At 39.2% G+C, this 12,506-nt stretch overlaps 1 protein-coding gene across 5 annotated transcripts in view; it reads left to right on the top strand.

The window, feature by feature from the left end:
• LOC145978212 (rho GTPase-activating protein 44-like) overlaps nt 1-12,506 on the top strand; it is a 64,221-nt gene that overhangs the window by 10,117 nt on the left and 41,598 nt on the right. For all 5 annotated transcript variants that reach the window (XM_083110666.1, XM_083110661.1, XM_083110662.1 and 2 more), the window contains exons 3-6: nt 2,336-2,486; nt 4,166-4,239; nt 5,333-5,521; nt 12,225-12,333. In XM_083110666.1, coding sequence (XP_082966792.1) covers nt 2,336-2,486; nt 4,166-4,239; nt 5,333-5,521; nt 12,225-12,333 — 523 coding nt within the window. The remainder of the gene's footprint in view (nt 1-2,335; nt 2,487-4,165; nt 4,240-5,332; nt 5,522-12,224; nt 12,334-12,506) is intronic.

The raw sequence follows: 12,506 nt of genomic DNA, 5'->3' as shown, positions 1-12,506 counted from the left end.
TATACATATATAACAAGAATAATAACAACTAGATCAAGAATAATATTATTTATACTTCAGCTGCTTTATGCACGCCGTTCTGTAAGTCTGCTTTGATAAATGGAAGCCCGGAGCGTCTTTTAATGAGTTGTAAATGGTTTGTAGCCTGTAGAGAAGTGATCTTTGTTCTAAGGATAGCCTTGAAGATTTAATGTAAAAGAAGTTGTTGCATTTACTGTTGGGACGTGGGATTCTGATATTAAGAAGTGGCAAGAGTTCGCTGGTGAGAAGTTGTCCATTGATGATTCTGAAGAGTAGTGTTAAATCTGAGAGTTGACGGCGAAGAGAAAGGTCATGAATTTGTAGAGTGGATAGAATTTCTTGTTTGGAGAAGTTTGCAAGGGCTGTGCATCTGTGTTTGACTATTCTGACGAAGAAACTTACTACTTTGTTTGTTTTCTTTTAATTGCTTTCACATGCCATTGACCAAATACAGGAGCCATATTCAAGAATAGGAACAACACACATTGTAAAGTAGGTTTTGAGGGCAGAAACGTGAGTTATGTCTGTAAATCTGTAAATTAGTCCAAGTGTTTTCATCGCTTTCGAAGTTATGTAGTCTATGTGATGGTTGAAAGTCAGTTTGCTATCAAAAATGACACCAAGATCCTTGTGCTGTCGTACGAACGGAATAACCTGGTTGCATAACTTGTAGGATGGCACTGTGTTATTGGATTTTAGGGTAAACCTCATGACAACAGATTTATCCGGATTTAATTTGAGATTCCAGTCTTGACACCAGCGTTCAATGTGTTTGAGATTGTCTTGGATGTAGCATGTGTCCTGAGGTGAGGTAATGTTTCGGAATAATTTGCAGTCATCAGCATACAATAATACTGAACATTCGGAAGAAATATATTCGTGAATGTCATCCATGAAGAGAGAGAAACACAGGGGCCCCAGCGAACTTCCTTGGGGCACACCGGAAACTACAGGGAGCCACGACGAAGAGCAACCAGATACGATAACCTTTTGCTTTCTATTGTGCAAGTAAGATGAAAGTAGTTTAAGAAGAGCTCCGTGAATATTGAATCTATTCGATAATTTGTGGATGAGTTGCGTGTGAGAGATAGAGTCAAAGGCTTTGGAAAAGTCTAAGTATACAACATCCATGTCTTGCTTGGCATTCAGGCAGTTAACTGCTTTGGTAAGCAAGCAAGCAAGGTTTGTGTCACAGGAAGCATGAGGGAGAAAACCGTGTTGAGTGGGAGAGAGAAACTGAGAAACATGTGCAAGGATACGATTAGAAATGATTTTTTCAGCTAGCAGTGCAAGTGCAGGAAGTAAGGAAATCGGCCGATAGGAAGTGACATAAGTTTTGTTTCCGTGTTTGAGGATAGGGACTATATTTGCTTGCTTCCATGTACAAGGAAACACACCTTCGGAGAAGCATTTATTAAAGATTGTGCTTATTGGTTTGGATAAAATATGGGCTAAATGTTTCAGAAATATCGCAGGAATATCATTAGGAGTGGTAGCTTTGGAACTTGAAACAGATTTTAATAATTCTTGAACTTCATTGCAGTTAGTTGAGATTTGAAAGAGTGTGTAAGGAATAATGGACCTGACTTCCGGTAGTGTGGTAGCAGCATTCTTTGTAAAGTTACTATGGAAGTACGAGTTAAAAAGTGATGAACGTTCATCCTTTGTAGCAGACTTACCGTTCCAGGAGACTTGAAGGGGAATACGGTCATGTTGCCGGCGTGAGTTAATTAGCGTCCAGAATGTTTTAGGATTTTTAGCAGCACTTTCTGTTACACTTTGAATATAATTATTATAGTCCCTTTGAATTAAGTTTTTGCTATACTTCCTTAAGTAAGTAAAAGTGTTCAGTGTATGAACGTTCGGAATTTGTTTCCACAGGATCCACGCATTCTTTTTGTTCTTCAGCGTAAGCTTAGTCTCTTCAGTATACCACACAGGGAATCGGGATGTTCTTGTTTTCCTTAGGGGCACGTGATCTTTAATTACAGCCTGCACACAGTCCACGAGGAAATCCACTGCTTCTTCCGCGGGGAGGGGGTCCATCATTGTCCAAGGAATGAGGCTGGTGAAAAGGGAAAGTTCCTCCCAGTTGACTCTTTTCCAGTTGTAGACAGGTCTGGAGGAGGGGGAGGGCCTGGGGGCTTTTCCAGGGACTTGGATTTCGGCATGCACGGGGGTGTGGTCCGAGGCAATGAATTGCTCACCGGGAGTGGCCTTGACCTTTGTGTGCGAGGACAGCAACAGGTCGAGAGTTTCTGTGCGTCTTGTGGGAAAATCTGTAACGTTCACATTTCAATTGTGTTAATTCCAGGGCAGGGAAGACAGAGGTTCTGTCTGACGACCTGCAAGATGCAGACCGTAGAGTGGAGTTCATCAAAGCTGCTTGCCAGAACACAAGCAAGAAGCTTATTGGTTGCTTGCTTGGACAAGGCCAGGATGCAGCTGTCAAGGAGAAGAAGCTGGTAGGTGCTTTGATATATTTCTTTAACAAAAGAAGATTTGAGATATTACAGCCTTTTTCATTACTAATAGAAATGTAGTAACATGAAAATTTAACAATTACTGATAGAGACCTTAAGTTTACACCATTGTGATAACTAAGGAGTGTGTTTATAGGTGCTAAAAACCTCTCAAATAGGCAGGCAAATGGGCACTTGAAAAGGCATTATAAACTAAGAAATGGCACTTAAAGGACACCCTAAAATAGAAAAGACATTAAAATAGGCAATGAACATGAATTTATTTAAATTTTCTTCTCACAGTTTATAGTTATACTGTATTAGCACTTCAGTTTATACATAAAAGTGTGCTAACGGCTAACTAAGTACAGTGGAACCCCGATTTTACGTTCCTGTGTTTTACATTTTCCCACATTATACATTCAATCTTCATGGTCCCAACGCAGCAAAATGCTATAAAAATTACCTCGATTTTACATTTTACCGCATTTTAAGTTTTCCCAGTTTGGTCCCCTGAAAAATGTAAAATCGAGGTTCCGCTGTATTAGAACTATTTTGATCAAAATGTAATTTTGCGGGTTAAAGTAATTCACACAAAAAATAACTTGTGCTAACGATTGTACCAATTTCAACAAATGCCCCTGTTGTGCACAATTCTTCACAAGTGATGAATAAACTATTTGCACCATCTTAACCTAAAGAAAAATATTTTAAACGATGTTCCAGTAAAATAAAAGACGGGGTTGGTTGACATCCCAAGTATGAGTCACCAATGTCCACTTTGCTTATCTTGATCAAGCGACAATTTATAATTCCAAAGATCTGACATCCCTTGGGCCTTCAAATCTGGTGAATGCCAGATTTCAGTCAGTTCAACATACAGAAAGGCTTCCATTCTTCAGTAAATGGAGAGCCAAAGTCGCGTAAAAGAAGCTGAAGTTGGCAAAAATTGCAGAATTGGCACTTTTAGGCATGATTAAGCAAAATAGGCACTTACCTTTGAAATAGGCATTTATAGGCACTATGAAAATACATTTTCGGACTAGAAACTCCATGAAACGAACTTTAACTATTAAAGGCTATGTTTTACTACAAAGGAATAAAAATAGGCAAAAATCTACACCCTAGTAATAACAATGAAAACTAGGGCTATACATTTCTGAAACAATACCAATGCTCCATGATTGTAATGATTAAAAGTTGTTCAGTGTATTGATTAACATGATTATATGAAATTTACCATAAATTTGCTTTGAAATATTCAATAAAGACATTGAAATTAACTGTCATTTAAGTTCAAAATTCATTTTTCGGCACAATACTGGTGAAAAATAAAGGAAAAAATTCAAGTTTTGTATAAGTTCCGGGATGACTAGTATCAGCAGAAGTGTTGTGTGTTATTTTTGTAGACAACCTCTGGGAAAGTATCAGCTGGTGCCGTCCTGCGTTGCTGAGTAGTTAGCACAGTGTGCTGCAGTGTCAGCAGTCCCGTGTTCGAATCCAAGCCTTGGAATGGGTGTTCTTTGTGTGTCTCCCTTCATCATTTTCATCACATCATCACTCGATTCTCGTCATGAAGTGTTGCTCACAGTTGCAGATAAAATTTAATCAAATTATTGATTGTACAAGATTTTTTGGTAAATTTCCTTATTTGTGACTTATTTTTTACCTTTATATTACAGAAAAAGTGCAGCGATTTTATTCGTGGTCATGCGATGACTGAAAGTGGACAACTTGATGAAGAGTCACTCTTAGGGTGAGTTTTCCTCTGTTTCTACACGGAAGTATCCAATTTTTTGGTGCAAGAAGTAATTTTTTGTACAGTGGAACGTCAGTTTTATATGGGCCTCCCCGATGACTAGTGGTAACGTCATTTGCCTTGTAATAAAGGTGTCCCAGGTTCGTACCAGGTGGAAGCACAAGTGGTTCGGATCCCACTGTAAACTGTAGGTCCAGTCCCAATTAGCCTTAATGCGTAGACTTAAAACTCAAACTCAGTTTTACATTTTACCACTTTATGAATTTTAGCTTTTTGATTTCGATGAAGCAATGTGGTATAAAATCTCTTGCATACATATAATTAAAGACTTGGCTCCAAGAACAGCAATTCCGATTGATTTTTTAGTAATTATTTGTCTTACCAAATAAACGCATGTATATTATTTCCGTGTCTTGTTGTAACATGCAGTTTTGTAATTTGAATAAAGTTTTAAGTCCATGTTATGCACAGATAGGCTAATCAGGATTGGACCTACAGTTTAAAGTGGGATCCGAACCACTATATGCCTCCACCAAGTATTAAACCTGTGATTCCTTGATTACAAGCTGACTGCATTACCACTATGCCATCAGGGCACTTGCGTATGCTGTTAGGGCTACAGCCCCCTCCAAAATTTTTAGAAAATCAACATTTTGAAATAAAAGCAGTGAAGATCTCGGCAAAAAACAGAGTGGTCAGTGCAAACTTCCTCTAGATTACCATTTTTGAGAATAGAAAGTTATAAATGCACGAAATATTTTATTGTCTGTACCGTGCATTTAGAAAGTAGCAATGGCCTATCCATGTTTACAATTCCAGGCCCTCCCGAAAGAAAATCCTTCATACGCCAGTGCATCAGGGAGACCCTATTACAGTTTTAATATTAGTGCTGTTCTTCTGATGCTCAAATGGTTTTTATGTAAATTTTTTTGAGCTTAAAAGTGCCTCTTTCAAATTCCAAACACTACTTATAACAATGATGCTAAGGCGTAAAGTAGGCTTTAAGTAAATATCGTCTACCTGTAATTGTTGTCGGTTTATTGTTTGTGTCTATACTCAATGTAATATAATCTTATCTGTTACATTGCAGTCATATTTTGATCCAGTGTGGAAAAGCTGAGAACACCATAGCCAGCGAGTGGGTTGAGTATGAAATGAGTGTGGAGCAGGTGATCATCAGCCAGTTGCAAAAGATCTTGGATGATGAGGTGCCAAACATTATCAAGCACAAGCGTAATCTTGCAAAGCTTACACTCGACATGGATTCAGCAAGAACAAGGTATGCATTTTTTTCTGTAAACATTCCTGTATCTATTTGAAAGTTTGATTAAAGGATAGGTCCTCTTTCTGGCAAAATGTTAGTATAGTGTACTTCAAAACTAGAGCTGAGCCAATTCCGATAATAGGTATCGGTATCGGTAAGTATCGGTTGAAATTTTTTCACTGATACCATCCGATACCATTGTTTTTCAGTCGCTAGAAGCGTGCTCAAAACCAATATTTCTTTCTTTTCAAAGGTTCGTTCACCTTTTCCAACTTACATTTGGCTTTGAAGAAAAATGAAAAATACGTATTTGTTAATTGAACATAGACTCAAGTTCTGTGAACAGCAAGTACGTGACAAAGAATCCATACACAGATAAGACTCGCGGTCAAGTGTCTTGCAAATCAAGGGTAACGTGAAATTATCCCCATAGGAGTTGCTTCGAAGTCTACCAGGCTTTGATCCTACAGATGCGGTCTTGTGTCACAATAATCCCAATGAGGTCTCGGTGCCAACAAGGCACCTGATGCATTGTGGACCAGAGGGCTGCACAACGGCCAGAATCGCTTACTAGGCCCGCCTGGTTGGTCGGGCGGGCGAGTAAAACTATATACCTGGGTTTTGACCCATCAAGCATCGAAAGCCCACGGGTAACTGGAAGGCCTTGCAAAACGAAGCTCGCTTATCTTCAGCGAACGCTGATTCCGGTTTTGCACCGTCTCCAGATACATGAGTCACGCAGTCACCGTTGCCAACTTTTAGATTCTAAACTGTTCTAGGAGCACTTAAAATGTTGATCACTTTTATCAATTTGAAATTGCAGACATTTATTCCTTGCTAGAAAACATTTGTATCGCTCACACCCAGTGGCGGCGATTGGGTTCCAAAACTAGAGGGCCAAAGTGCAAATGTACGGGGGGGGGGGGGGGGGCAAGGATAATTAATTTCCCTTGGTACATGAGGTTAGCGTGGTGCAAAAGTAGCAAAAAGTGTGGAGGGGGGGCAACTGCACTCTCTCGGCCCCGCCCCTAATTGCTGCCACTGCTGACACCTGTACAGGAGTACGAACCAAGTTTCGCAAAAAGTGCCATCGTAAATACTTTGGAACTTTGTGTGACTGGTGGTTGTTCTACATTATACTTTTTTGGGGGTGCTCCCCTATGGCGCAGTGGTAGTGTCGTCGCCTTGTAATCAAAGGGTACCAGGTTCGATACCCGGTGGAAGCACATGATGGTTCAGATCCCACTTTAAACTATAGGTCCAGTCCCGATTAGCCTTATTGTGCATAAATTGACCAAATAAATGAATCAATCAATCAAACAGATTTTCTCTCTGGTGTAATTTTGCCAATTCAATATCCGAATTAGTTGCTCAAGATCCCCCCCCCCCTGAACACTAAGGCACGATGGTCCATAAAATGGAACATGAAATCAGAATTTGCATTATAAAAGGTTTTTGAATATTGTCATCTCTTTCAACAAATCGTCGTTCGCTAGTGTTGTTGCTAGTTATCTTGTTCTCAGACCGCATTGATAGTAATACGATACAAAATATAATTGTTAGCTTGTATTTTCACACGGGTGCAAATAACAGGCAATGCTATTTACACATTTCAACAAACAAACAACGTAAAAATGAAACCGACAGAAGATTTACGATTTCAAGACCAGAAAGGTGACATAAAATGAACAAGACACACAAACCTATTTCAAGATCATCGAAACAAATTTAGAAAATATGTGGTAGTTGGTTTGACATAATAATGACACTAATTTGAGAAGTTACAAAATCTTAGGTGCAGTGGCTTAGCAACATATCGCGAGGTCCTGGGCGAGATTTGAATGCAAGGTCCCATCGTTCTTTAAGTTTGAAATATCAATGTAAATCGATACACAGTCATCAAGGAAACGTCAGCAAATTATCATATTTATATAATAGCCTACAATAATAACTAATTTCTGACGAAAATTATATTTGATAGTACGCGACAGAGAAATTTACACTTGGCGGAGCTACAGTAACACGCTGCTGGAATTTTCATTAACCAAAGTAGTAGTAATAGTACGTTTTTTAAGATGTTCTTTAGGCAGTAAGATAACTGAAATATCCTTAAGTGTGCTAAACTTTTTTTAAAAAAAATCAGAAATACAAAGTAAGAATCTTGAAATATAACCTATATATTATTTAATGAGTCGTTCTTTGTTTCCTCATTTCGAAGTTTGTAGGATGTAAATGTCACAAACCATGGCTTAAGTAGAAAATATGGAAGGACGCACATAAAATGTCAGTGCTTGATAGAGCGGGGGGAAGGGAGTGCGCTAAATCACAATCCTGTCTAGGGGCCCAATGTATCTACCTACAAGCTCTTCTACACAATCGGTGTCAACATCAGCAAATCTTAAAATGATAGTCATTTGCACAATAAATGTGAAATGTTTGGTGTAATCAACTGATACAGCTAATTTGACCTTTTTTTTAAATTAGCAATTTTGACTTTTTTTAATTAGCAATTTTGACTTTGTTGCACATAAATTGTACCAGTTAACTTTGAATTTTAGGACTTAGATGATAATAATAACTGTGAATCTCATTTTGTTGTTACGTCTTAATGTTCTTGTAATATTAAATATTTGACGCAGTGGCGTAATAAAATCGTAAAGTACGCGTCCGCAAGAAATAAACTTGGGTCCCTCAAGTACAGTCAGCTTCTTCCAGGAAATTTACGTAATTACTTAGAATGGCTGGTTGTGGCTGCACTTACATTAATAACTATACAAATCGATGCTCTAACTCTGAATTTTCACATATTACAACATATCTTTCTTTGACATTTATGTATTCAAAAGAAGAAAATACAAATACTTACTTATCCCTTCCCCCAAACAGAAGGCGGTACAGGATACAGAGAACACTGGAAGTTAGTGTAGAGCTATCAAGGAGAAGAAACTTTCCTAAAGCACTTGATTTCAGATTTAAGCACATTCCTGAAACATAGAACTTGATCAGGAAATTCGGAAGATAAATCATCTTCGTGCCCGTTACAGAGGGCAATAGCTGCGTCTGAAGTTGTAGGAACGAAGGAAGAACTGCTAATATTATCCATACCTTTCTTGAGTTTAAAATACCAGAAGCATTTAAATGCCCCATACTTTGCTCCGTGGCAGTTTGAGGTACTTTACCATTAACATATTAAAATCGGGTAGGCTATGCAAGGTCACGACACAGAAGAAAAATGGATAAAATTGTCCAAGCAATTTTTGCGTTGATGTTTCACATGAGAAATTAGAATTATTTTGACTTTTTCGGGGCCCCTTAGGCTTAGAGCTCCCGCCCGCCTCTGATTTGACGTATTCATTCAAATTATAACGTTAAACTAGAATATAAAGCCAGTTAAAAATGTCTTAATTTTATTGCCCACAAAAATTAGCCTTTTCTATCTTTCTCACTTCCATTTATTACGTTTTTCGTATCAACCTCATAGGACGCGAGGCCCCTATATGCGCGAGGCCCAGGGTGGTCGCCCACTTCGCTCACCCCTTGCTACGCCAATGATTCTACAACCTCAAGGCACCTGCAGAAATTCAAATATTTCCATGCGTAGTGAAATATAATGGCCGTTGGCAACACTGACAGTAGTGCTCGCCGTCTACCTGCAAGAACTACATCGAGTCTCACGGGTCTTCTTAAGACCCGGGTAATAGAAAAACCTGGCAGGCATCGAAGCCTGTGCAACACTGTGACGTGAAGCTCGATTGCGCGATGTCGAACACCTGGGCTTGATGTGCGTGTTGCATATTATTGTAGGCGCGCCTCCTCGCAGACGGGTTTTCTCCGGGTCTTGTGCAGGCCTCTGTTGTGGACATGTCTCTCCTTAGAGACCTCCCACAGTCAAAACAGTCATCGGCCACGTGACTGGGCACGTGTCTCAGACACAGTACATAGCATATTCCTGGAAATTCAAATACCTGGGCTAATCCCCCTTTTCCTTTCCAACTTTAGACTTTTGTTGGCCCGACCTGCATAACTGGGGTTCAACAGGTGTGTTTCGCCAAAGGGAACGTGGCAAGGGAGTAATTTTATTTGAACGACAGTTGATGGCACTTACTTTCTGGAAAGTGTAGTGGTGGGTTTGGATTTCCTACCACGCCAGGGATAGTACTAAGCATTTAATACATTTTTAGAAATCATTTGACGAAAGTATATATATGTCGAAAGCAAAGTCAAGTCAGAAATCAATCACCTGATATATAAGCAAGAGACTGGTGGCAAGTTATTACTCTCTCCTTACGTTTCGTTTATTATTTACCTAGTCCTAACATAAATACTGTCACAAAGTTTTAAGTAAATTGACACAAAATGCTGAGAGATATTGTAATATCCTAATAACATTACTGAAATGGATGCATGACAAATCAAAATCACAAATCATTATTCAAAATGGCCACGCGTAGCACGCACACATTCCGTAAGTCTTTGTGGCCACGCATCAATTGAATTACGCAACACATCGACTGGAAAATGAGCAACTGCCTTCAGAAGAGACCACTTTAAACTTTCAATATTGGGATGTCTCTTCTTGCAAGCCATCTCCTGAAGCTTGGACCACAATTTGTAGTCCAAAGGGTATAAGTCCGGACTTGCAGAAGGCCAATCCGAAGTGGAAATTAAGTCTGGTACATTTGCCTCCAGCCTGCTGTGTTGTTCGGGCCCCATATGTTGGGGCTGAATCCTGCTGGAAGCTCCAGTTCTGCCCATGGAAGAGAGAGTTGTTGACATTCTTGACTAGTCTCTCAAGCACTGTCTGCTGGTACACTGGCTGATGTTTTTACACCTTTTTCACAGAAATGGAGCGTGCCCTCATAGCAAATGTTCCAGACTTCCCTCGGAAAATCCTGACCTATACCCTTTGGACTACAAATTGTGGTCCAAGCTTCAGGAGATGGCTTGCAAGAAGAGACATCCCAACATTGAAAGTTTAAAGCGGTCGGTCTCTTCTGAAGGCAGTTGCTGATTTTCCAGTCGATGTGTTGCGTAATTCGATTGATGCGTGGCCACAAAGACTTACAGAATGTGTGCATGCTAAGGGCGGCCATTATGAATAATGATTTGTGATTTTGATTTGTCATGCATCCATTCCAGTAATGTTATTAGGATATTAAAATATCTCTCAGCATTTTGTGTCAATTTACTTAAAACTTTGTGACAGTATTTATGGTAAGACTAGGTATTATTCTCTTTGTTTAAGGACAAAAAGAGAGACAAGGTAGGGTTTACGATACAGTTGTACTGTTAGTTTTTTAGATGTCGTGGTAAATCCCCAATTATTCTTGTGTGATCTCTAGTTTAAAGGAGGTTGAAGAGCCATGATCTCATTTTTCGACATTGGGGGTGGGGGGGACGATCGCCTTGCTCTTAGCTTCTCATAGTATTTTTCTCATGTTTGAAACATCTGATCGATTGTCACTGATCTATAAAAAATCTGTAAAGTTGTGATGCATTGTTGCAAGAGAGGATCGTTTGGTGGGTTAATTTTATTCATCGCCCCTTGTCAAAAATACATGGGAGACTTTACACCAAAGTGACAATCATCATGTTGCTTGTAACTTGAGGATTTTACCAATCAAATTTAAGTTTGTGCAACATGTTATGCTGCTACGGTGTTGAAACTTTACTGTTGCTTGGTTAATTCCCAAGTGACATATGTTGTTTATCAGTTAATGTGAAATGAAAAGCAAGAGCACTTAACCATTTGGCTACGCAGGAACCCTCTTGCCAGTGTTACACTTGTCAACAATGTTTAACCCTTTGATGCCGAGGCTTATTTTCCAGGTATTTGCACTAATGCCAAGCATGTTTACTGCAGGAAATTTGAAATTCTGCATCCTTCTAAATGAAATTTTATAGTTACGGAACTAAGAACGTTAGAGGTACAAATGAGACCTTGTTGTGTTCATTATACTTTGGGCTATAAACCTGATGCAAAAACAATAAATTTTTCATAATCAGTTAGAAGAAGAAGAAAAATAGGGAAAGTAACTATTTTTTTACACGAAATTTGAAATTCCTCGTTCTTCGGACCTCCACGCAGGCTACGCCAGGACATGAATTTCCAAAGGGAACTTGCATAATGCCTGGTATGTTTGCCATTGGTGTAGAAAAATTTACGCACTTATTTTTAATACTTTCTGAGAAAGAATATTTTTCAATATAGAGCAAAAAAATTGTAGCTACAAAATGAAAATAAATCGCAATTTTTCGGACATCACCACTCCCCAAACAGTAACAATGAAATTAAACTTTTCTAATTCTTAATTGCATACCTCTAGACTCATGCAGAACTCGAAACATGTATTTCCGATCGTTAGCCAAGTTACAGTATGTTTAAAAAGTAACATACTATGAGAAAAATCTGCTTGTGACACTGTGACACCCATGTGCTTTCAGTTTATACTGTTGTTTCTTGCGCTCCTAGGCTGGCTGCTTTTGCCAGTGGTTGCAACAATGAGATTCTTATGGAGTGATCGTTCACACAAAGGTACTGGGATAGAATCCATGCAGCGGCATGTGTTTTCCTGTCACTCATCATTGCAGTTCTGCTGAAGTGGCAGGAGGCAGATACAAAATGAGAAGTGTACTAAGCAGGATATGCCATTGACTTTCGCAACTTTCTATTTGTTATATGCGTAAATGGAAATTTTTACATGTCTTTCTCTTGCAGGTATCAAACTGCAATGAAACATGCAGCAAACACTCCCGGTGGAGGGTCGAAAGTCGACTCTATCAGGGATGAATTGGAGGATGCGGAGCAAAAGGTGGAACAGTGTCGGGTAAGTTGGAAAGCTTTTTTTTTTCTAAACTGATGCCTTCTTACTGAGTGAACTACGATGCCAGGGGTCCCGGGTTCGGATCCTGGCCTGGGCATGGATGTTTGTGAATGTCCATTCATCAATTTCATCATATCATCACACATCCCCATCTTAGCAAATTAGCCAAAAGTGGC

Source organism: Lepisma saccharinum, chromosome 24 (genome assembly GCF_977018435.1).
Source record: "Lepisma saccharinum chromosome 24, izLepSacc3.1, whole genome shotgun sequence".
Taxonomy (NCBI): Eukaryota; Metazoa; Arthropoda; class Insecta; order Zygentoma; family Lepismatidae; genus Lepisma; species Lepisma saccharinum.
Note: the sequence above shows the minus strand (reverse complement) of the source record. Positions and strands in the feature narration are given on the sequence as shown.